The 24,705-nt window shown below is 50.2% G+C and overlaps 1 protein-coding gene across 1 annotated transcript in view; it reads right to left on the reverse strand.

Annotated features, from left to right (window-relative positions):
• Window positions 1–24,705, reverse strand: part of PLXNA2 (plexin A2) — a 167,115-nt gene that overhangs the window by 87,096 nt on the left and 55,314 nt on the right. Inside the window, exon 4 of the mRNA XM_065649738.1 lies at window positions 13,199–13,333. Coding sequence (XP_065505810.1) covers window positions 13,199–13,333 — 135 coding nt within the window. The remainder of the gene's footprint in view (window positions 1–13,198; window positions 13,334–24,705) is intronic.

The following is a 24,705-nucleotide window of genomic DNA, read 5'->3' on the forward strand; positions in this document are numbered from 1 at the left end:
CCCCGTCGCTGGGCTTGGCCGGAGCTTTGCTCTCAGCAGCAAAAGCCAACAGACACTTGGAAGGTGTACAGCAAATTCTGAGCAAGGTCTAGACCGAGACGTGGAGGGGAAAAATCCCCCCTGGGTCTATATGCATTAGGCAAGGTGACTGAGAAAAAAAAAATAATAATAGATGAAACAAGAAAAAGCAGAAAACAGAGCAATAAACCTTCCAGCAGAGAGATGCTGCAATAGGAAGAGATGGCATGGAAAAGTGATGGGCTGGAACACAAGGGATTAGAGATCTCTGCAGGTACAAGCCCTGGATGTCAGGGTCTCCAAATCGTCCCCAAAACCTGCAGAGGAGGAACAAATCCGTGCAAATGTCCTGGAGCTGGAAACCAGAGTCTCCGTTGCGAGGTGTCTGCCACATCTGTGTTTCAATAAGAGCAATAACACAGCAGATGTGCTCAAAACTTCAGCAAACAACATAATGGCCATCAAGCGAAGGAGGACAAAGACAATCGTATTTCACGCCGTAGGAGCTGGTAAACCCATGCTCAGAGCAAGAAAGTCGCAGCCAAACAAACATGACCCCAAGTGGGATCTGTGGCTCCGGCAGACACATTCTCAGCCTACACAAACAGGGAAAGACGAGACGCATTTATCTCAGATACTTCATTTCAACAGCTTTCCTTAACAGCTCTGGCCCCTTGAATTAATACATATTGCCAAGCAAGCTGCGGAGCGGGCTCGCAGTGGGGGAGATATAATTATTTACGTGTCTGATCGCCCTTTCCCTAGAAGGATTAAAGACCAGGTGAAGTTTCTTTGCACACTAGTATTTTTTTTTTTTTTTCTTTTTAAAAGAGTAGATAATTGTCACTTGAAATCATTCAGCTGCAGATGCAACAAATTCCTGACCTGCAGCTGATCTCAAATGACCACGATGACATCTCAGCTCCACTGATAAATACACACTCGCAATGGGGGAGAGGGGAGAACAGCCTACACATAACCGAAGATGGATTTATTCCAGCCTTTGCTATAAGGCTGAAGGCTGGGAAGCCAAATCCCTCTCTCCCAGGGTTTCATTAGCTGGGAATGGCTTTCTAACGAGATTTACACAACCTAGCCTGGAGCCTACACATTTTGCTCTGCGCCCAGAGACAATAACAACGGGGAGCTAAGGAGACGCCTTCTTTTTCTCTGGTCACCCATAATTCAAGACTGTTACCCTGCTGCCATCGATGTGATTACACAGAGTGCAAAAATAAAATAAAAACCTGCCCTTCTATAGCGTTAAGACTCCAATTTCAACTGACCCAAGCCAGGAAAATTTATAGTTATGGGGATCACATTCAGTCCATTAGGAAAGGATAGGGAATTGCCAGCTGGGGTCTAAATGACATTCTCACCTCTCCTTCCACCGGCCGGGAGCCCAGCTGGGGGGAGCAGCATCGCTCCCATACAGGGCTCCAGTCCCACACCCCTGCGGACACCAGAGAGGGGGCCAGGGTGGGTATTTCAGGGGGGCGGTGGCAGGTGGAACTGTGTTCCCCAGCCCCACGGCACCCCTGGAAGGACACAGAGAGCCCTAAGCTGACCATTCCCTCACGCGCTTTGATGGATTGAGGTTCTTTGCTGGGTGGGCTGCAGTTTTTCTGGAACGGTGCATCCTCAAACCCACACGCCGAGCCCGAACCCAGACCCCCTCAAAAACACGCAGCTGCCCTACAGGGATGCTGTGGGAGACCCACAGCTTCCTCCAGCATCCTGCTGGGACGAGGTGACGGGGATCGAGCTGCGTCCCAGGCCACCAGCCGGGCCACGCAAACCAAAAGCAAAGACCTAAAATAGAAAAATCTTTGACTAACGACTGGAGTTTGCACGCTCCTCTCTGCAGTCGCAGGAATGCTGTTTCTGGCACCGTTTCTCCAATCACGCTGTTCTAGTGTGGTCAGCTCTTTTTGGATGGAAGGATTTGAAGCAAATTCTTTTTGTGGGCAGGTCTGGCAGGTCACACGAAGGCCCAGCGACACGAGGAGGAGTTATTTTTTAACACCCATCCTCCCCTCTGAGTCCTCCCCTAAATAAAAAAGACCTTATCATCATGTTCTTATGGAGGTATTATTAGCACACAAGACACTGACAGTTGCCCGCCTGTGAGTCACTTCTTAAAGCGATGGGGAAAAGCCTGCACCAACTGCGGCTGGTTAGGAGACAGTGAAAATATCAGTCATGAACCGTAGTGCTAAATGCCAGCCTTACCGCGGCAGATTAGATGGGAGATGCTCATGTCTGGAGCTCATGTCCTGTGCAGCTGGGTGGACCAGGGAATGACAGTGACACAGGCCACCGGCAAGCGAAGCAGGTGGCAGCGGGGCAGGCAGAGAGCCCTTACCCAATTCTGCCTTGAATGTCAGTTGACTTTGGTCATTTTGGTGTTGATTTCAATCACCGTAGTGCTCTGGAGTCCACAGCATTGACCAGGATCATTAAGGGTGTCACTAACAGAGCAAAAAGTATGTCCCTGCTTCCAACAGTCATAGAATCATTTTGGTTGAAAGAGACTCTCAACGTCATTGAGTCCAACCATAACCCAGCCCTGGCACTGCCCCATGTCCCTGAGAACCTCGTCTCCGTCTGTCCAACCCTCCAGGGATGGTGACTCCAGCACTGCCCTGGGCAGCCTGTTCCAATGCCCCACAGCCCTTGGGGGAAGAAATTGTTCCCCAGATCCAACCTCAACCTCCCCTGGCGCAACTTGAGGCCGTTTCCTCTGGTCCTGGCGCTTGTTCCTGGGGAGCAGAGCCCGACCCCCCCTGGCTCCCAGCTCCTTTCAGGCAGGTCAGAGATCAGAAGGTCTCCCCTCAGCTCCTGTTCTCCAGCTGAACCCTCTTTTGGGTCATTGTGACCCCCAAGCTGATGCAGCTCAGATCCCACCAGCACCTGCATCCATCTCAGCTGCTAAGAAACCCTCCATGCTTGAGTCTTGTTTCTGGGCCCCTGCACTAAACAAATCTTCTTCTTTTTCCCACTGCTGGTACGTGACTCCAAATGGATCTTTTAATTGAATTATTTGAACGCATCTCTGATGCCTTGACAACCTAATTTGGTCTCCTCCAGGTCTTTCACCACCGCGTGCAGGAGAGCAGCAGGCACCATCCCGCCCACGTGGTGCAACCGCTCCAGCTCTGCGAGCACTCAACTCAATTTCTGTTTGAAAGGAAACATGAATGCTAATTAAACAGCCATAAGGGCACAGAGCAGATAAATATGTGTTGCAAGAGAAACTGGAGAGACACGCTCTGAAGTGGAGCCAGGGAGGGGAGGAGGCGATGTGTCATTGTGTTTGGTGGCACAACTTCAGAATAGTGCCCATCGCTTGGAATACTCCTATAACCAACCAAACCCGGTGTTGCGTGAGCGTGCTGGACTTCCCTTACTGCCTTAAAACCTTCCTCCTCCTCCACTGTGACATCCACAGCTGCCTTGACTTCAGTAATACACAAGCAGGACAATATTTTGCTCCGTCGCAAGGCTGGGGACAGCAGGATTTCCATGCCAGCTTCCAGCACGCTCCAACACACCCGTGCCAACTCCTCTGCAACTGAGCAGCCCTCTGGGCTGCGATCAGCAGACTGGAAGGATAACGATCATCTGAAGCACAATCTTTTCCTGCCACATCTCAGATTAAAAAAAAAAAAAAAAAGGAAAGGAGAAAAAAGCCTGAATTTGTTTGTCTAACAGCAAAAGGCAAGCAGTCAGGGTAGGAAGACTGGATTACACAGAACAGTCCTGGCTCCCTTTCTGCTTGGCCCTTTGCAAACACAGCAGAACCCTCCAGGTTCAGCCGCTGCTCAGGTTAATTTTAAGCACAAAATACTCTGCCTGGCTTTGTCTGCATGGCCAAGGAGCAGGTGAGATCGGTGACGCTGTTCTGCACGTACTGCAGAAGGGCAGAGCTGCGGAGATGCTCTGTATGACACAGGCACATCAAGGCAGAAACAGCAACATCCCACCTGAGTTTCATTTTTTTGCCATCAAAACCAGCACATTGGCCCTGCTAGAGTTCAGGAAGGTTTGGAGCAGAAAGTGCCCCATCTGAGAAAAAAAAAAAAAAAAAAATCAACAACCCAGAATGTATTAATATGCACAGGTGACTTTGCAAACTATTTGTCACTGCAAACCACGAGTGGTGCCTCATGTCCCTGGGACTATGGAGCACCAAACTGAACAGTGATGAAATGAAGAATGGTCCTTTGTTACAGGACTAAGGGTTTGGGAGGTTTCAGCTCAGCCTCTCCCTCTGCCACAGATTTTCTGTGTGACTTACGAGAGCTCACGTAGCATCTCTACGCTTCAGTTCCTCATCTAAAAAGCGATATTACTGCTCCATCTCATAGGGCTTTGGGGAGGATAAATCTGTTTAGCGGAGAGCAAAACGTTCACAGGCTGGTGGTGGTTGCTGCAAAGCAGCCGGTGAAAATTAGGCAGCCGTGATAACCGAACGGGCAGGTAAGCACAGAGGAAAAAGAAACAGGGAAAACAACAAGCTCCCCGTGCAAGGGACACTTTCTAAGCTTGATTACAGTAAAAATTATCTATTTTACACCCACACATGAAACTTTCAGGACTGCTATTTCCCCTCTCACGAATGCTGAGCTCCTCTGCAAACTTGGCAGGGAAAAGTCCCCAGCACAGCCCTGGGCACGCAGGGGGGAGAGCGGAGTGTTTAGTCTGCTGGGCACATTCCTGCGCCCTGCTAAAATAAATACAAGATTGTTAACGGAGCTCCTTTTCCTCACCGGCATGGGCCAGAAACACCCCAGTTATCAAGTTGCTCCTGAGGGACGGAGCTGGAGGGAGCCCTGGGGCTGGAGGGGTTTCTTGCGGCTCAGGATTTGCGTTTGGGATGCTGAACTTGCCTGCGGTCCAAAAGCATCCCAGGTTTCCCAGGGAAACCCCTCTGCCTTCCTACCCGCGGTCTGACACGCTCAAGGAAACCTCCAACATTTTTGCTACAGCAAAGTTTTAACAGGGGGAATATTTTGCTGGGGGAAGAGGAGAGAAAACAAGAGCAAACCCCACAAAAAGTTGATTTTTTGCTTTGCAACCAGCCTTAATTTTTATACTTAGTCCCAGCTTGCAACACCATTACAGCCAGTTCCCCTGGGGCACATCCCTCATTTTCACCTTATCTGGAATCTGCAGGAACTTTTTCCTGAACATTTCCGTACTTTCCTAATAGTTCGGTGGGAATTTGGTTTTAAAGCTGAATACTTGTTTGCATTAAAGCTGTGCCAGTGGGACCGGCCTAAGGGTACCCCTGGCAAAGTGCATTCAGAGCTCTGGGCTGGGACTTAGACTGGATTTTTCAGCCCCGCTCATTTCAAAATTATCACAGGAATCTGTGTTTGTGGCTGTATTTCCCTCAACTGATCTGAAACAAAACAAATAAAAGAAAAAATACACTGAAAGACAAAACACAGTCCATCTGATTTTGCAGAACTTTGAGGGGAAAAATAGAAAATGCACATTGTCTGCGCTTCCTGCAAACTTCATAATAATAAAGCGATACTCTACACCGTGTCCCTTTTTCCATTTCACCCTTCACTGGATCATTTTATGCACCTATTCCCGTTGCTAATTCAAACTAATTAAAGTATAAAATAGAATAATTTGTGCAATTTCAGAGCTCCCCTCGCCATATTGTGAGTTATGTTTCTTTTTTGCTGGCGCCCGGCGTGAACAATTCCCCTCCTCGCCGGCTGAACAGTCGCCAAACCCATTCGCTGAGAAGACAAACTACTACAGCAGCCGAGAAAGAGGAAAAGTTAAAACGGTAGACAGCGAGAGGAGCCTGAGGTTTGCTTTTACATTTCATATCTGCGCGCTGAGTGCGAAATTTCAGATTTCTCCTTCAAGTAATTTTCTCTCTTGGGAACACAGTTCTCTCCCTCTCTCGTCGCTCCTGTTAAGGACAGGAGACCCGTGTCTGCCTGTCCGTCCAAACGTGCAAATCCTGCAGCAAACCCACAGCTCTCCCTGCATTGCTCCAACTCAGCCATGAACATCAGCATCATCCAGGGAGATGCAGCAGGAGCCCCAGCTCCCAAAACCCACTATGGGGGGTGCTATCAAATCTGGAGGGACATTAGGCCACCCTGCAGCTATCGAGGACGTCACCTGTCCCCTTACAAACACCCGTGTGCTGAGAAGGAGGGTGCATGTGTGTGTACGTGCACGTAAGGGAAATTCTGCAAATATTTCAGGACTGCGGTCGCTTGCCTGAAAATTAAACAATAGGTTGGTGGAAAAGGAGGAATTGGAAAGGGAAGCAAACGCCGAAGCAAACACATGGGAACCCTGTGGCTGCGACTGGCAGGGGAAAAAATAACCCGAAGAAAACAAACACACACAAAAGCAACAAAGCATAACAAACAAACTCTGAAAGCAAACTTTGCAAGCACTTGCAAGGAACAAGCACAAGAGCAATGTCTAAGATACATTTCCTTTAGAAAAAACAAACCCACCCAGCCCAGCGTCAAATTTTTACACTGGGGCATTTTTTTTCCCCACTTCTTCCAGGAAAGTTGATTTTCCAAGCATTCCTTACCTCAAAGACTTCTGCACTTAACTCCGCACCCTCGAGTGCTTGAACATTTTGTAGGTGTGACAAACGGGCTGGAAATGGGACTGCGTGCTGGTGGGTGGGGGGTTTTTTTTGGTCAATTGATCCTCCTTGTCAGGTAGATATTGCTAATGATCCCGGCCAAGTTTTTAGCTGGATTTCTTAATTATTCCTAATCAACTACAGGGAGGAGAGTGGAGCAGATCACAGGCGGCAGGACTTTGGACGTGTCTGGTGGGATTCAGCTGAGCCATTTTCCCTCCCAGTGGTTCCAACTTTGCTAAGATTATGTCCAGCTAACTGGCTGTTCAACTAGCAGATAATGTAGTTAAAAATTTAATCAGTTCATTTTTTCACTCTTGATGACTCCAGACCCTTTTATCCACATCTCTTGCATTTTTTATTGTGTTTTCTCAGTTCTTTTCAGGACACCATCAGTATTTACAGCCTCGCTACTCCAGAATTGATGGACTTCTTTGTTTTTTCTCAGCCTTCCCTCCGATTCCAACCTCTTTTAAATCATCTGCCTGCCTCCCTCTCCATCAGCATCCAGAACGTTCAGCCCAAAGTAAAGCAGTTTTCACAGGACTTAAACATCTCGGGGTTACAGGACAGGGAGCCGCGCAACAAATTATCCCCAGGCTCCTGCAGATCTGCAGCTCCTGACATGGGGGCATTTGCAAAGCAAATATTTCACAGCTAACACAGACAAAAAAGACAGTTTCTTTACCTAAAGCCACAATGATATATGTGGAAGAGGGAGCAGGGGGAAACTTCACTCGGTGGAAAAGCAACAGGAGCCAGGAGCACACACTTGTGAGATGCTCGTAACCAGGTCGATACTGGTCATACCGGCCCCCAGTGCTGATGCACGCACCGTGATGATGCTTAGAGCGCTGCTCCTTGCTGGTTAAGAGATAAAGCTGGGATAAAGTGGCTGCAGGCAGATAAAACAGCACCTTCCACCTCTTTTATTCAAATAACCTTCAAGATTCCCCCAGCAGCAAGTGTTGGTCCCCTCCCCGTGCCCAGGGACCGTCACTTACAGCAGCAGCTCTGCCCTCCTCCCCACATGCGACGGGAATCTTTAGGAACCAAAATCTTGAGGGACTGGAATCTTTAGGGAGCAGCATTAAACCTCGCTGCCTCCCAACAAGCTCCGCTCATAACCCTCTGCATAAGGGTCTGTGAACTACATCAACCGGGTATAAAAATGTCACGTCGGCCACGAGAAATCGCTCAGGTGCTCTAGTGAGTGCTCGCTTAAAAAACAAGAAAAAGTCAGCCTGCACCCTCTAAACTCTCCCGGCCTTCCCCTAAGGCAACGTTATCCTGCAAAGGGCACGGAGAGACTCAGCATCACGCAGAGCTCAGCATCACGCACGGCTCAGCATCACACAGAGCTCAGCATCACGCACGGCTCAGCATCACGCACGGCTCAGCATCACGCAGGGCTCAGCATCACGCACGGCTCAGCATCACGCACGGCTCAGCATCACGCAGAGCTCAGCATCACGTACGGCTCAGCATCACGCACGGCTCAGCATCACGCAGAGCTCAGCATCACGCACGGCTCAGCATCACGCACGGCTCAGCACCACGCAGAGCTCAGCATCACGCACGGCTCAGCATCACGCACGGCTCAGCACCACGCACGGCTCAGCATCACGCACGGCTCAGCATCACGCACGGCTCAGCATCACGCAGAGCTCAGCATCACGCACGGCTCAGCATCACACAGAGCTCAGCATCACGCATGGCTCAGCATCACGCACGGCTCAGCATCACGCAGAGCTCAGCATCATCTCTGGAGACATCCCAGGCCAGGCTGGCCGGGGCTCTGAGCAACCTGAGCTGGTGAAGATGTCCCTGCTCATGGCAGGGCTTGGACTACATAAGCTTTGAAGGCCCCTTCTGACCCAAACGATGGTATGATTCTACTATCGCACAGGGCTCAGCATCACGCAGGCAAACCGACCGCAGAGCATTCAGCACCCGCTAGATGAGCAGGGGATTCCTCAAGTGCATCTCCGGCTACAGAGGTCGATGGCCTTTGGAGCTCTGCCGTGCTAATTGATGTTATCTGCATTTCACTGGGTGATTATAGGTTATTATTTCTACCACGGGAATGGTGAGGTTCACGGCCATGGAGCAGGAAGCCGCTCTGTTACAGACCGTATAAAACCAGAATGAAATCATCCCCCTGTGGCAGAATTAACCACCCAAGTAACTACGGATGAGCTGCGAGCAGCGCTGTTTCTGAGGCAATGAAATGTGCAAGGAATTTTGGAGGATGCTTATGGAAGATGAATTTTGCATTTGCAGCATCCTGGCCAGGTACCTCATTAGGAAGGTGCCGCTTCACCCATCAGGGAGCAGACCCGCAGCACGCGACCTCGGCGCTTCATCAACCTGTTTTACATGATTAGCACAAACAAGAGATAGATCATTAGCCGGGGGAAAAAAAAAAAAAAAAAAGTTGGAAAATAATGAAGGAAAAGATACATGGGGAAGAGAGAATGGGAGGAAGGGGAGTGCCTGCCCTGAGTTCTGGCTCTTCTGCTCCTGCACCCTCTGCATTTGGGAAGGGAACAGACCTGTTGGGCCATGTCTCTCTTGACTAGCGCAGCGATCTTCCTTCCAACAAGCCCCGCAGTATTATGATCACGCTGTTTTAAATTCCGTCTTTACAGCCCTTGATTAGGCAGTGAGATCTTTCAGAGCTGCCAATCCCTTGCCCCGATGCCTGCCGTGTGTTTGATTGAGCCTCCGCTCACTCCCAGATTAAAAATAACAAAATTTTCTTCTTCCAGCGAGAGCTGCAGAAATCTCTGGCCCTGATTCTGCTGACGCTTACATAATCTCCGTGCCGAAGGATGCCCACCACTTCTCACAGGGCTCGCTCGCGATTGCTGAAGGTGGACGTGGGAGCGGAGTCAAACCTGCTGCATTTCAAACCAGCGCCGCGACAGTTCGGACTTGCACAGGGAGCAGATACAGCCAGTAAAAAAAGGGGGTGCAGCCTTGGAGTCACAAACCTGCTCTCATCCTACAGGGCTTATTTAATTAAAATGCACTGAGCTTTCATACGTTAAAAAAACCCACCATGATGCACAGACAATTAATGCTTCGGGACTGAATTATAAAGCCGCTTTTTCTTTATATAACCAGAATTTTTCCTGTAAATGTCAGTTCTTTCCCTCTGGAAGCAAGAAATTGGAGAAGCTTTTCTGCACACGCAGGGGCTGTTGATGTGGGCTCCGTGAGAGACTCGCTATTAAATGGGAAGATTTTTAATCTGGGGGGACTTGGTGACCCCAAGACACTCACCGCTGGTTTTGCCATTAACATTAACAAAGCGGCTGATGAGCCCATCACGACAGCAACGCTACCGATTCCACTTCGATGTTTTATTTGGTGTGTGATTTTTTTTTCCCCCCCCTTATAGAAAATACTACTTGAATTTGTTTGCCTGTGAAAAACAAGAGGCAGCTCATGCTGGGTACCGGCTGAGAAGAAGCCACGCAGTGCAAGTCCTCTCACTACGGCTGTGCCGGTGCCTCCCAACATCCATCACCCCCAGCACCGACCATTATTTAATCCGAGGGCACGTTCCAGCTCTGCTGATGCCTGGCAGTCCCAGTCCCGCTGCTATTCCCATCCTGGCACCCCACGTATCTCTGCTAACGCAACACGGCTCCATCTATCTCCACAGCATCCAAGCCTTGCTCAGCTTGCGGGCAGAAATGCTGTTTGCTTTGCTAGAGCGATGCTGAGAAATGAATCCCTGCTTTAAACAGTCCGCACCAGAATCATTTCTCTTTTGCCGTAAGAGCTATTTGAAACCAGGTGTGGTGGGAAAAGAGCCTGTAAAAGCCCCTAATAAGCACTCTTGAATCATGTGGTTAGAGATCTCAAAATAAACGGCTGGGAGCAAAGTTTCTTTATCCTTCTCTCCCCCAGACTGGGCTGCGCAACTGTTGCTTCTGTGCTTTGTGGGAGTGAAATCAAATGTCAAATATCCTGCTTTGGAAGAAGCTGGCAGCAAAACATGAAAGGCTCCTGGAGAGCTCCAAAGGACTGCGGAGAAATTGGAGCGAGACACAGACAGGGCTGGGACCAGAGCCAGGGGAGCGGGGAAGGGCTGTGCCTGCAACCACAACTCCAGATTTATGGATAAAGCAACTACTTCCCCCAAAGGCGTTTTCAGCATAAAGCTGATCCTAGCTGCTGCTAGCACAGAAGGGAAGACGGGCTTTCGTACCGAAATGTTATATCCGCTCTTTGTTGGGAAGCATCCACACATTTGTTGTGCACAATGGCAGCCCAACGCAGAGCATCGCGTCCCAGCGCTGCTCTGTACCCAACACCACGGCCACAGGAGCTCGAGACCTGCTACCCATCAGTATTGGGGAGCACATTTCTTAGCTGAATTCCATTTTAAAAAAACCCCATTTTTTGAAAGATATGTTTTGACATAGCCATGTATCCTGTTTCTTTCTCAGCAGATATTTAAAATCCCAGACTCTGGCCAGTCCTCCCCCAGTACATTAACATGCAGTAGATCAACATTAAGAACAGCTGCTCTCTGTGTCATTTTACTATGGCAGAATTTCATTTTGTTCCAGATTTCCAGACTTCAGAAGACATTTTTACCGCATGTCCTCAGTAATTCCGAGGGCACTTCCCACCATTTACAGCCTCAGACCTCTGACACTGGTGGGCCCTTCCCCTTCTCTGGGTACCGACCCCTTTTCAATCATCTCCTTTACATAGCGCTCAGGAAAACAAAAAATATATATATATTCTCCTCTCCACTTTGCTGAACTATCACATTGCCAGGATTAGGGCAGTGGGGTCACAGCAGTTGACAAAATCCATATGTAACAGCATAGCGGGACTTCTGGACCCAAAACACAGATCTCTGCAAGGGCAAAAGGCAAATCCTACAGCGAGACCAGCAAGAAACAAGGGACCGTGTCCTCCCACTCCTGGAGTCACCCCCAAGGCAAGTGCTTTGCCAGAGCTGTGGCTGGAAATGGAGTCGAGGTTCCAGGAATATTCTATTCTTTGCTAATTCTCTTCACATCTTTTGGTCTCACAATTAAGCAAATTAGCGCTTTGATGAATATTAAGACGCTCTTGCCTCATAAAAGGTGAGTTGGAGGCATTCCCACTGGATTTTCCTCCTAAGGAAAACAGCTCCTCAACTGTTTGAGACACACGCTGGATCGTTTCCCACCTGGCTAGAGCACGAGGAGCATGTGGCTCCCGGAGAAAAATGACCACAGCATTAACATTTTAATAAAATAATTCAAAGTTTGCATAGATCCTCATCATTACCATCCAACCCAAGTCCAAGCCAGAATGGGATCCTAAATTTGTGGCTGCTCACAGCAGTTTCTATCACTGAGTTGCTATAACAAGTATATAATGCCTTCTTTAACCACAGGGATTCATTTAGTTAAATCTTTTAGCAGGGAGAAGGCTTTGCACTTTTCTGAAGTATTTATTCCCTGGCTTTAAATAGCTTTATAACCAAGCTAAGTATTTGCCAATTTATTTTATTTTGCTACGGGTTTTGCTGGCTTTGGGAGGAGCCGTTGGCTCCGGTACCTCTGCACAGAGCATCCGTCGGAGCAGGTGGGAGGGAGGACAGGTATTTGTTTACCAGCAGATGTAGAAAGCTGTTAGTGACCAGAGGGTTAACTCGGCACGGAACAATTTAACAGCATCCAGACATCTTCAGATGCAACCCTTCTGCTGTCTCCACCACCCACAAGGCACCAGCTCTATCAATCTGAATTACACAGTCGTGAGTAATAGCCAATAAAATGCTCAACAGAGTCAGTGAACCCAGAAGTCTGGCTTAATGGTGGGGACTTCATGTGTTTTCTTGTCTCAAGAGAAGAACAGAAGGTCCCAGATTGTTTACGTTGTGCTGGCTCCCCTAAAAAACAGACTCCTGCGGGCTGCCGGCTGTAAATTCCCGTCATAATCATTCTGGTTGTGGTTTTTTGGTCCCAGGTGGGCATCACGTCCAGGGCAGCGGCAGAACCGGCACGGCAACGGATGGCACGGCACAGACGTCGCTCGCACAGCACCCACCCGCACCACGCTCGGTCCCAGCTCTGCACCAGCATCGCTCGCTCGCAACCACTTCAAATACACCGGCAAATAAATAAAGCCATTGTAAAGGACGCTCAGACAAAACTACGCAAAACCACAGCCTGCCAGCCTCGCTGCAGGGAGGAAATCTGTAAATTTTGTGGCTCAGAATCTCGTCATCAGATTCAGAGCCCCAAACCATGTTGCCCCTGCAGCAGCTCGGCTCAGTCTCCAGCACCTGCAGACAAGAAGAACTGGGCACGGCTCTCTCCTCGGTGCACTGACGGCAATCTCAGATCGGAGGCAGATAAAACTGAGTTTCTGCTGGTGCTCCTTCCGCCCGGACCGGTCTGCGTGCCATGGGGCTCAGCACACAACCCGAGCTCCGCGTGCCCCAACAACACGCTCCTCAGGGAAGGAATCGCAGAATCGTTTTGCTTGGAAAAGACCCTTAAGAAGGCGCAGATGCCTCACCTGTCGCTCCGACATGACGTACAGATACTTCTTATCGATGGAGAAGGCCATATCTCGAAGGACCGGGCTCCCGTCCTTGAAAACCGTCACCATTTCATACTGAATTCCACCATGGGGAGGACCATCTGCTCGGATCTGGAAGAAGCACAAACGGTTTACAGGTGATTTCATAGCAGCCAAATTCCGATTTTATTTTGGGGGCAGGGGGATGATGGGAGGATGACAAGGTAGGAAAAGGAATCTAATTCAAAATCTCAGCTTGCAACCTGGCAACAAAGAGCTGGCAATGTGCACATACGGGAGTTAAAGCAAAGGCTCCTCCTCCACTGAAGTTGATGTGATTTCCCCAGTCGATGCGAAATAATGAGAAAGTTTTGCGGTTGTAAGGGGAGCACACAGACTGTCAGTGTGCTATGACTGACCACAGGCATCCAAAAGTAACAAAGACTGTAAACGTTTTAGATTCTCTCCAAAGTAAGCCTGAAAGAAGACCACAAGACTCCACAGGCAGCGCAACAAAGCCAAGTTACAGAAGAGATTTTTTTTTTTTCTCCAGATGCATAAAGAATAAGACTCACACAATCTCCATCACCTTTTGCTGCCACAGAGACCTCCTACAATACTGTATATCTGCATAAAAATGTGGAGATTCTGCTCCCATCCCATTCCTTTCAAATTTGCAGGATTCAGCAAGGTGAACCCAGCCCACGAACAGAAAACTAACACAGCGGCCACGTGGCCTGTCCAGTTTGATGGGCTCCCAGTATCCGTCCACCCACCAAAAGCCACCTCCCAGCTCCTGCAAAAAAACCTGCCCAAGCTGTGACAAATCCCATCCCTGCCAGGAGCGGCTGCTGCCAAGGATACTCTTCCAAAAGTTAATAATTTATGGCCTTGGGGGCTGCGCGAGGGGGAGGCAGGAGGATAAACAAACAATTTACATTGTCTTTCCTACCAGGATTTGCATGTTTGAATAGCCGTTTGATTGCGACATGGTGTCTACACGGCTGAAAACACCAGCAGCTGCCAGGCGGGTGAGCCGGGGGCTCCGGCGATGCTGCTCGATGGGGCCGAGAACGCGCTCGGCACGTGGGCGTCCTGGAGCACGTGCCCCCACCCAGCGAGGAGACGGATGCACGAGGGACTTGCCCGGCCCTGGAGAAGCCTCTTATCGCCAAGATACCATCTGCCGCAGCCTCGCGCCGAGCTGACTTGCCGCATCCCGTTTCGCTGCTCGATTACTCCCCGCCTGCAGTACGGAGGAAGAGGCACGAGGAGACGGCTTTGGACAAGTCTAAGCCGTCAGAGGAGGCAGGATGGAGCAGCAGAGAGGGACGTCTGGTTTTTTTCTGGTTCATGTCCCCAGGAAGCAAGAGCTCAGGTTGTTAAGCATCATAAGATTCATCTGAGAAATGAGCCACCCCAGCTGGAAATACAAGGATGTCTCCACACTCACAGAGAAGAGATGCTTCCCTGCACCCTCCTCCAGATAAATCCTCTTCTTGGAAAGAGCCCTGATGCCTCCTGCCATGTAAAGACATGTTTGGTACACAAACACATTTATTTTCTGGATTTCTCTCTTCTCTCCTTGCCTTCTGAGTTTTTAGCGATACAAAAGAACACGGGGTTTCAATCTGAGTGGTCTGGTTTAACAATCATGGCCAGATGCAGGGAGCCTCCGGCAAGATTCCGCAGGTGGCCCAAGCCTGCCTCAAAACCCCTGACCTGTCAGAGAGGAATATTAAAAGAAAAAAAACGCAGAAGGTCAAATCCTGCTTTAGTTACACCGGTGCAAATTGGGATACTTCATTTGCTTCGTGAAATACTGAGAACTAGAGGCAGGTTGAGACCAGTATGAGACCAGTGCCTTGCTGGGTGTTGCAAAGCCAAGTGACCTGTGCATGCGGTGCTGCCAGCTCCTGCACCACGGACAGAGGGACGAGGCCGCAAAATCACGGGAGGAATAAACAGCAGGGACACTGGGCTTGTCAGGGACACACAGCTGCCTCCATGCAAACACCTGATTAATGGCCAAACGGGAATGGAAACACCGGACATGAAGGATCAGCAGCCTTTGTGAAAAACAACTGTTTTTCAGAGTTCCCTCGGGGCACCGGCAGCTCGTTAAATTGAGCTTCTTTCTAGTAATGAGGTCAGACAGGGCTAATAAAGAGAGATACCGCTGGACGAGCCTTGTGCAGCCCAATTCCGACTGGGAATTCTGGCTGTGGGCTGGAGACAGCACCCCGCGTGGGACGGCTCCCCCAGCCCGGACAGGGGCTTGGGGCTGCGCCTGGCGGGGGTGTCACCCCGCACGGGGTGCTGGGGGCCGCCTGTGCCCTTCTGCCTCCCCCATGGGCAGGAGGAGCAGCCCAGGGTCTCCCACGGAGCCTGTCAAGGTGAGGTGGCTCCGTGTTACCCCACAGGACAGGAGAGCAGAGCCCGCTGCTCTCCCACCCCAGGTATCCCCCAGCCCCGTGCCCGAGATGCACCCACTGACGCCAGGATGCTCCACTGCATCTCTGCCTGAGGGTTTGGTTTCCATGACAACAAATGATGATGTCAGACGAGAAAAATGATGATTCCAGCAAACGCGGAAGAAGAAAGGCATCATCTCCGCAGCAGGAAGCTTCTTCTTGGTGTTTGGAGACAGAAATAATTCCTCTGCCTAACTTACAGGTGCCCTTCCAGTGCCAAACAACTACTGACCCATCGCTACAACCGCAGTGTGGTACCAACCCCACAAGTCCAGGTTCATCCGGGGGAGGAGGAGGAGCAGGATGGGGCTGGGCTGCTGGTGCTCGTGTTTCTTTATGTCCTCCCAACTCCATCAGGTTTTCTTCCTTCACGACACCATGACGGGGCACAGGAAGGGTTTAGGAGAAAGACATGGAGGGAGGCGGTACAGGTTGGAATGGGTTGGAGGGCAGTGAAACAGGGAGCAGGGACATATAGGGAGAAGCACATGGGTGCAATGGAAACCAGAGGCGTCCAGCAGCAGGGACGTGTTCGGCCACCTGAGACTGGGAGGACAGATCGCAGGCTTGCACGCTCAGTGTGAATCAGAGAAGTCATTTGGGACAAGACCAGCGCTTTCCTCAATTGCTCTTGATGTATGTTTACCAATATGGCTTGAAAAGTGCCTAATGACATAATCTGCAAATCCAAATATCATCCCCGGCTCAGAGGACGCCGGGCCAGCAAAACGCCCCACGTGATGCAACAAAATGCTGCTCAATTCAGGGAACCGCAGCCCTTCAAAGGCACTGCACAGATTTATGTGTCTAATTCCCCCACAATACAGGCTGCAGGCATAAGCTCTGCATTATCTTAAGAGATTAGCAAAATACCATACTGTGTCATGTATATGTTGCAGTATAGCACCCGTGGCGATAAGTGTACAAACCATTCAAGGATCTAATATGACGTGGAGCTCCAGCATACCTATTGTACTAAAGTTTCTGTTGGGTATTTTGCCCAGTCAGTACCAGAGCTAAGATACATTTGGACTCCCTTCCAGCTGCCCCCAGCAGGCTCCCATTAGAAGACACTGAATCTCTTCATAGGAACTTTCCATGATTAAATTACCTGTCCATTTTCATTACGAGTGTTTCAATGAGGCTGACTCATGACGAAATGCCTGGTGCCAGAAAAAACAGTTGAATAAGTCCATGCAAGAAGGGTCTGATTCCTCATCCCAGATCCTAGATGCGAGGCCACCCATTAACCCATTAAGAACTGCAGCTTCTCCCCGGGCACCTGACGGGAGATGGGTCACAATGCATCTCGCTTTTGGCTGCACCCCTCCAAGCGAAATGGCCCACAGAGGCACAGGATGGGCTCCTGAAATGATGGTCTTGGTCAGGAGGTGCAAGAAATTGGCTGAACTTTCTTATCTTTGCATGTAATGGTGACAAAATAAAAAGCCCAGTCAACCCTGGAGCCTGAAGACTGCTCCTTTCATGCTAGCATTTCTGGCCCTTCAGGGTGAATACTATCAAGTAACATTGCATTTGTGTGTAAAATGGATGTTTCGAGTAGGACCGTACCAGCTCCGGGAACGCGCCCTGGAGCGTTACCACATCTACTGCCTGGAATAGAAACCAAAGACAAGGAACAGCCTTTGCTAGCAAGGTACATCTTTGCAGAATTGCCACTTTTTCACCATTTATGTCTGCACATCTCAGCTCTTGGGGCATTTCCCATTAAAGCTTCCCATAAAGCTCTAGGATGGATTTCTTGCTTCAGTGCTGGAAATTCAGCAGAATGACTGTTACCGGCAGCAGGCTTCTAAATTGTACTGGAGCACAGTAAAGTTTAAATAGCCTTTCCCTGCCTCTTTCTGTCCGTGGTTCTGTGGGGTCCTTCCTACCTATACCTGGTACTAAAGGAAGTTTCCACAAGCGAGAGACTCACCAGTGCAAAAGCTCCCCCAGAGACAGGACAAGATAAATAAATATCAGTCCAGATTTTCTGTGTGTGCCTCTGCCAAACAGTCTTTGCAGAAAGGATTTACTTTCGCTAATCTGGTTTAATTAAACTGGGCTATTCTACATTCGCGCCAGACTAAAAGAGATGCACAGGGTGACCCGCCACTTTCGCTGTCCCCCTCACAAATCCCCTTTCTCACAGTATCATTTCACAGCGTTACCCACGCTGGCATCTGCCTCTGACAGCCAGAGAGAAAAAGAAAAAAAGCACAGCAATCTTTAGGAGAGGAGAATCAAGAACAGAAATTGCAAATCTCTAGACAAGGAGTTGCCAAGAGCTCTTCAGACCCTACAAGAAATTCTTCTGGGAGCAAAGTACTCCTTGGCCTCTCTCGGAGCATTGCTAACATCAGCTAGCTCTTGGAGCTCCGGGAGCAAGGTCGGAGCTGTTTGCAGGTCGTTAATAAACCCCAGGGAAGCCGAGTGGTTTGCTGAGGATCCTACGGCCAGTCCGGAGCAGATGTGGGACCTGAATCTGCTGGTGCAGATGCCAGGGCCCTGCAAGAACCCCTGGATCGCATCCCTGCCCGCGTCCCCATCTGCAGAGGAGAAGCCCGGCCCTGGAGAACCGGCTTTCCCTGCGGGCAGGGACACCTCGACCGTGATTCAGCTCCCTGCTGTCTGTGTGGAAAGCCTCCCTCTTGAAATTAAAGTGAAACAGTAATCCCGTTAAGCATCTTTCCTTTAAACCACAGATATGTCCGTGAGGAAGTTAATGACAACCCTTACATGCACATTCAACTCAAATCAGCATATTCAATTAACTTCATTACCTGGAGGCTCCCTCAAATCCCAGTCTCCTCCTCGCCTGTCACATTTTCTTCATGCATTTTTCCCAAATTCAGATAGAACACATGTGTCATGGTGGGCACCACCTGTATTTTCACCCCACAGATAGCAGGGGGAAGCCTCGATAGTCGGGTTCACTCCAGAAAGTCGCGATGCTGTCAGGCTGAGCGGCTCGGAGCAGAACAGCTCCTCGAGACCAAACAATCTGGTCTCTGAGGACGGAGAAAATCCATCCTTTCCAGAATTACACTGTCTGACTAAACATTAAATACGCTCACTAATCCCCACTGGGGTTGCCCGTACAAAACTCTACAGGAAAAATCAGTTTGGTGAGAGCTCGTGGCAGCGAGCCCTGTTAGCGCCCAGGTGCTGCAGCTGCATTGCAGCCGAGGGGGGGTTTAAGTGCTGCCTACCAGTGCAATGACAATTCCTGAAATTTCTGCAGACTTAGATCTTTATTTTATAAAGAGGGGGCTAGGACGGGGCGGCTGCGGCCACCAGAGCGATGGGCAGCAGATCCAGCTGGGAAGGGACTGAACTGGTGGGACCGGTGACAAGCAAGCCCGGTGGCATCACACCAGCATCTCATCTCCCGCTGCCCCTGGACACTGCTCGAAGGCTCAATTTCAAGAGGTAATAACGAGCTGGCACTTTTGTGCAAGGACCCTGCTCTCCCCGCACAGGCAAAGACCTGGTGTTCAAATCCGCTGTTGCTTTTGAACTTCAAAGAGATACAAAAGCCCCATCCAAGCAAACCCAGCCCCGCATCCCAGCTTCTCCCTCCTGCTGCTGGGCACAATGCAGATAAAGCACCAAGGCAGCGCAAAGCCAAGACCGCCTTCTCTGCTCATGTTTTCAGAGTCCTAATCCTCTTTTTTGGAGACATCTTCCTCCTTCATCCCCCCCTGTACTTAAGGGAAGCTCCAGGTGTGAGCAGGCAGACCTCTGTCCCTGTCTCACTTGGATCTCGCCTTTCCGGATGGATTAAATTGGTGGCGCCCTCTGCTCAGACAATCCCTCGTTTCCAGGACCTGCAAACACCGCTGCACATCTGAGTTTATACCTTCAGAAGGGGACAGGGCAGAGGAAAAGCGAACGCTGTGCCACAGGTCTGGGGAGCAGGTTCCAGCCTGAGCTTATTCTAATCAGGCTTCCTGACCCGAATTATTTATAGATCTGAAGTTTCTGCAAATTCAACGCTCATGTCAAAAACATCTCTATGCATGTGTCTTTCACACCCACATGTGTTTCCCCATCTCTTCTGCTTGGGAAATGTTAGCTAAGCGTTCAAAGTCACAACCTGGGAATTCGCAGCTCCCCAGAGGAATGACAAGTCAGAAGAACAACTGGGCTAATTGGGGCAGAGCACAGAGAATCCCCCGGGGTCCAGGCAGCTCCGCAGGGACCGGGGGGCTTGTAGTCTGCAGCACGGGCACCCACAGACGCTGCTAAGCACAAAAATGCCAACCCAGCAAACAAAAACGCCAACGCAAATTAAGTCTCACTTGCCGCATCTCCAGCGCTAAGGGTGGAGAATTGGTCCTCCTTCCCAGCCCTGTGCGATGCGACGGCTGCGAGCTTGCCCAGAATCAGCACGCGCAACTAAACCAGAGAGACCTGAACATTTGCAGTCTTACCATTTCAAAGAGTTTGAACCCACCTACAGGGAAGATAGATTTTAAAAAACAAACAAAAATGAGCCCTTCCTTCCGTGCTAAAGCTCGAGGCACCATCACCAGCCTGTCGTACCAAATGTCTCTGCTATTTCAGCGACCCCACTAGTCCCTGGCTAATGGCAACCAGGCACGATGCCGAGGTTCGGGGTGCTGCTTTGGGAGAGCACCCAGCAGGGCTGGACACTCGGATCTGCTCCCACGAACACAGCCCGTCGCATTTGCGGGTGGAAAGACAAGCCTGGGAGAGGGATCCCCTCCTGTTTCTCTGCTGGTTTCTGGGGTGAAAGAAGCCAATTTGCTGGGCTGAAGCTGCAGCTCAGACATCCTAACGGGTACCAGCACAAAACCTTAGGAGAAGATTGCCACTGAAGCTGTTATCTTTTTCTGCTAAACCTTTATTTCCTTCTTCCATCCTTCTGGAGAGCTGATCCTCCAAGATAAAACAGGGAGGATGGAACAGAGGCACCATGCAGAGACTAATCAGCAGCCCCCGTGTCTTTAATTTATTACTGCATGAGAGGCTCGTTTAGAACAAAGCTGCCAGTTCAGAAGATCATTCCTTTAAAAGACTTTTTATTTGAAAAGCTGTCAGCTCACACCTTGTCACAGGCTTACTTGCAGCAGCAGAACTTTAATAACATGCCACCTGATGCAAATGAGCTGCTAATTAATTAAGTAGTATTCTTTCGGGGATGGATGCGCTAGAATCAAATTTGGGTTGGCTGGCTGGCTAGGTCATATTGCTTTGGACAGGGCTTTAAACCAGCAGCATTGCCTTTTCCTTGATTCCCAGCACCCGGGTGGATTCCCAGCGGCAGCGAAGCCCTTTCCCAACCCTGCCCTCTCGGAAAAGCTCAGCACGCCCCAATGAATCGGTGCAAAGCCACATCGCGACCCAACCACTTGCATGGCACAGACCAGACCTGGCTTAGCTAAGAACAGTAGCGACGTGAAAAAACGTTATCGAATGCAGTGCCCAAAAAATTGCCTTTTCTCCTATTCAAGAAAGCCGGTGGAGACAGGGGCCCAGCTCAAAAGCGGAAGGTAGAGACTATTAACTCAGAGAGCTCCAGGGATGAGGCTGCCAGGCAGGGAACGCTGCAAAGGGGCAACGCTCTTTTCTTGGAGCACTTGTTGCAAACAGACAATTGCTGGGGGTTCAGGGCTATCAACTCTGCACCTTCCACCAGCATCAAAGTACAACCCATGAAAGGCAGAAACACTCGAGCGTGTCCTGCGGATCTACTCCCCAGATGGAGGACAGCTCGGGGCATGTCTGCAGCATGCTACAAAACCTGTTCACGTCTAATTTGTCCCCTAATAAAGAGCCACAACTGTGCAACGACTTCCCCTTTCTTTTGTTCAGCAATAAGCACCCTTCTCCCTTTACATTCCCATACTATTTTTAAAGAGATGGCTCAGTGCTTCTCTGGGAAATGGGAATCATTAAGTCAGCAGCACTTTGCTGCTTGCAGGCTTTACATTTTGGCACTGAGGAAGGAAATCATCAAAGACACGAAGCGTTGGCCTCCAAGAGAAAGGAACGAGGTAGGTGTTGCTGTATCACAAGGCACCGCGCGCCAACCTTTCTGCAACGTGCTCCTTCAGCCTCTGCCATTCTTTCCTTGACTTGCCCCTGCTTTGTGCAGCTTTAATCCAGCTCCTTCCCCTTACAGCTGGGAAGTAAATGAAAGCACAGGCGGGCAAAAAAGAAGACAGTTCCAGGAACATGCAGAGGTTTGTCTCTTTTTTTGCTGAAGCAAAATCTTCTACATGGTGTTAGCGAGGATGCACGGCCAGGTTAGCTGGGTGCACCAGGAGCGAGGACACAGGCTGGTCCCCCTCTGCCCTCCAGATGTTACAAATTCTGGGGTCAAACTCCGCTTTTCTTCCTCTTTGCCCTGAGTGCACAGTTGGGCGTCAAAAGGTGCCAAAAGGAGCAAGGACAGAAGAGATGCGCATCTCATCGTTTACGACACAATTAGTGATGGATGGAGCTGCGAGTAGCATTTTGGGGAATGAGCAATGGGCGTAGCGACCGAAAACGGGACAGGGTGCTAAGCCTCTCTAAAGTCTTCTGTGACAAACAGAAAACACCAGAGCAAGCGCAGAGCTGCTATTATTTAGGGCAAGGGAGGTACTGGGTATCTGCTCAAAATTGCTTGTCACATACCATTTGCAGCTCTTCACCAAAGCCCCCAAAATAGCACCGTATCTGTGTTATCTATCCACACCTCACCTGTGCCCTTCCAGCTGAATAATCCTGTGCCGCTCGGTGTGGAGCTCTCTCCCTGCGATCCTCCTCCGACAGCAGAACATTTCACAGCTGAAGGGATTGGTCTTGCTTAGTTTGGTTTGTTGACCTTGAGTAGCCATGTAAAATGGAATAAAAAGCCACTCAGACAAGACCGTCTAATGTGGAGTTTGCTCTAAACGAGTGGCAGCGAGCTGTGATTCTCCCCAAGGAGGAAAAAAACTAGACGACTGTCAAAAATTGTCACATGAAAACCCTGCATTTCCCAAGTCAGGGCTTCCAGCTGATCAGGTGGGAACCAGAAAGTTCCTCAGGAAATATTATTCTCTTTCCTTTTCAAAAACATCATGTAAGTAATAGGTTTCAAATGACTTCGACTTCCTGACCAATGCCTCCCGGGAACGCTGCAACACAAGCCAAACTGCAAACCGCTAAAGGCCAAAACCCAGAAGGAAATAAAAGAATCTAAATGTTGTTATCTTTCGGTTTTACAAACGTGTGGAGAAATCCTGCCTGGTAAGTTTTTGCAATGCTTTAGGTCAGATAGGAGCGATCAGGTGAACAAGGAGGCCGTGCATATTTTTGGTCTCGCTTGTGCATGCAGAGCCAGTCATGTGTTACTGATCAGATCTAACCTTGCTCGGGCAGAGGGTGTGAGAAAATGACAGGGCGCACCGTTTAGCTTAAATCCCGGGAAATGAGGCTCTCCCGCATCGCCCGCCGCTCTGTCCCAGGCACCGCCGCACACCCCTGGGTCACAGCCCTGCAGATGCGGGCAGGGCTGCACGCAGAAAACGGGTATTTTCGAGTTAAGAAATGGGGCTGACCACGCCGTTTGCGTACAGGCTGAATTCTACTGAAACCACAGCCCTGCAAGCGAGGTCATTTAAGGACAGGCAGAGCCACAGCCAGATTGTCACCGTCCCACGGCTCCTGGGCTGGCACCACCACAGCTCCCGGCTCTCTCCCCTTCCCCGAGCACCGTGGCAGCTCCGATCATCAGCGTTTAACTACCTACCAGGGGAAACGCTCTGCGTTCGGGTCCTGTTCATCACCGGACACACGGGAGCTGCCCCAAGCGTGATTTCATTAGGCAAGGCAAGATGCAGAACCAAGACGCAGGACGAACTGCTGGGCCGGAGCGCTGCTCAAGGACATTTGCTTATACAGGGCCCTGTACTGTAAGTATTAAAGCCTCCTGATAGGATTTAGACAAGTATAAATCCACGGGAGCTGAATCTCTCCTTATGCTTTCCTATCTGCTCATTCACGCTCGGATCTCCCCGTCTCCAGCAGAGAGAGGCACGAGGTATCTCACCGTCCCGGCATGCACGGCACACATCAACCGCTTTTGCCCCTGCGAGCTGCCTCCAAATGCTATTCCAGGGTAGATCAAGGATAAAAAAATATATATACATATACATATATAAAAATCTCTCTTCCATCTCTGCACTGTAACTCACTAAGCCTTCGGCATATGCCCCTTCCAGCATCTCAGAATTAATCAGCAGATAAGTAGATGAAGTGGATCTGAATAATCTGTATATACAACAAATGTAAAGCTGAACACTGTCTGATGGGAAGTGGCTGAGGGAGCTGGGGGTTCAGCTGGAGAACAGGAGCTGAGGGGAGACCTTCTGATCTCTGACCTGCCTGAAAGGAGCTTGGAGCCAGGGGGGGTCGGGCTCTGCTCCCCAGGAACAAGCGCCAGGAGCAGAGGAAACGGCCTCAAGTTGCGCCAGGGGAGGTTGAGGTTGGATCTGGGGAACAATTTCTTCCCCAAAGGGCTGTGGGGCATTGGAACAGGCTGCCCAGGGCAGTGCTGGAGTCACCATCCCTGGAGGGGTTGGACAGACGGAGATGAGGTTCTCAGGACATGGGGCAGTGCCAGGGCTGGGGGAATGGTTGGACTTGATGATCTTGAGGATCTCTCCCAACCAAAACAATTCTATGAAAGAGGGGCCACGGCCAAAGGGCTGGAACTGAAGAGCGGTGGGTTGGTGTGTACAAGCAGCACATCGCTCCGCAGAGCGACCCTGAACACCCCAGCAGGACCCAACCAGGCTCTCCTCGTGCTGAAAGCTTCTGCTGGTACTTTCCTCCACACATGACGAGGGGGAGCAGATCTGCCCTGGAGCTGTGAACCACCACGCCAGAAGGACCGAGGCAGCTCTTCCCCCAGGCCCCAGCGTTTGTTCCCACACCAGCCAGCACAGCTAATCCCTTATCGCGCCCATGGCCCAAAGTCAACATCATGAGATGGGTTCAGGCTGGGGCCCACGGGTGGGAGAGACAAAG

The sequence above is a fragment of the Caloenas nicobarica genome, chromosome 21 (assembly GCF_036013445.1).
Source record: "Caloenas nicobarica isolate bCalNic1 chromosome 21, bCalNic1.hap1, whole genome shotgun sequence".
Taxonomy (NCBI): Eukaryota; Metazoa; Chordata; class Aves; order Columbiformes; family Columbidae; genus Caloenas; species Caloenas nicobarica.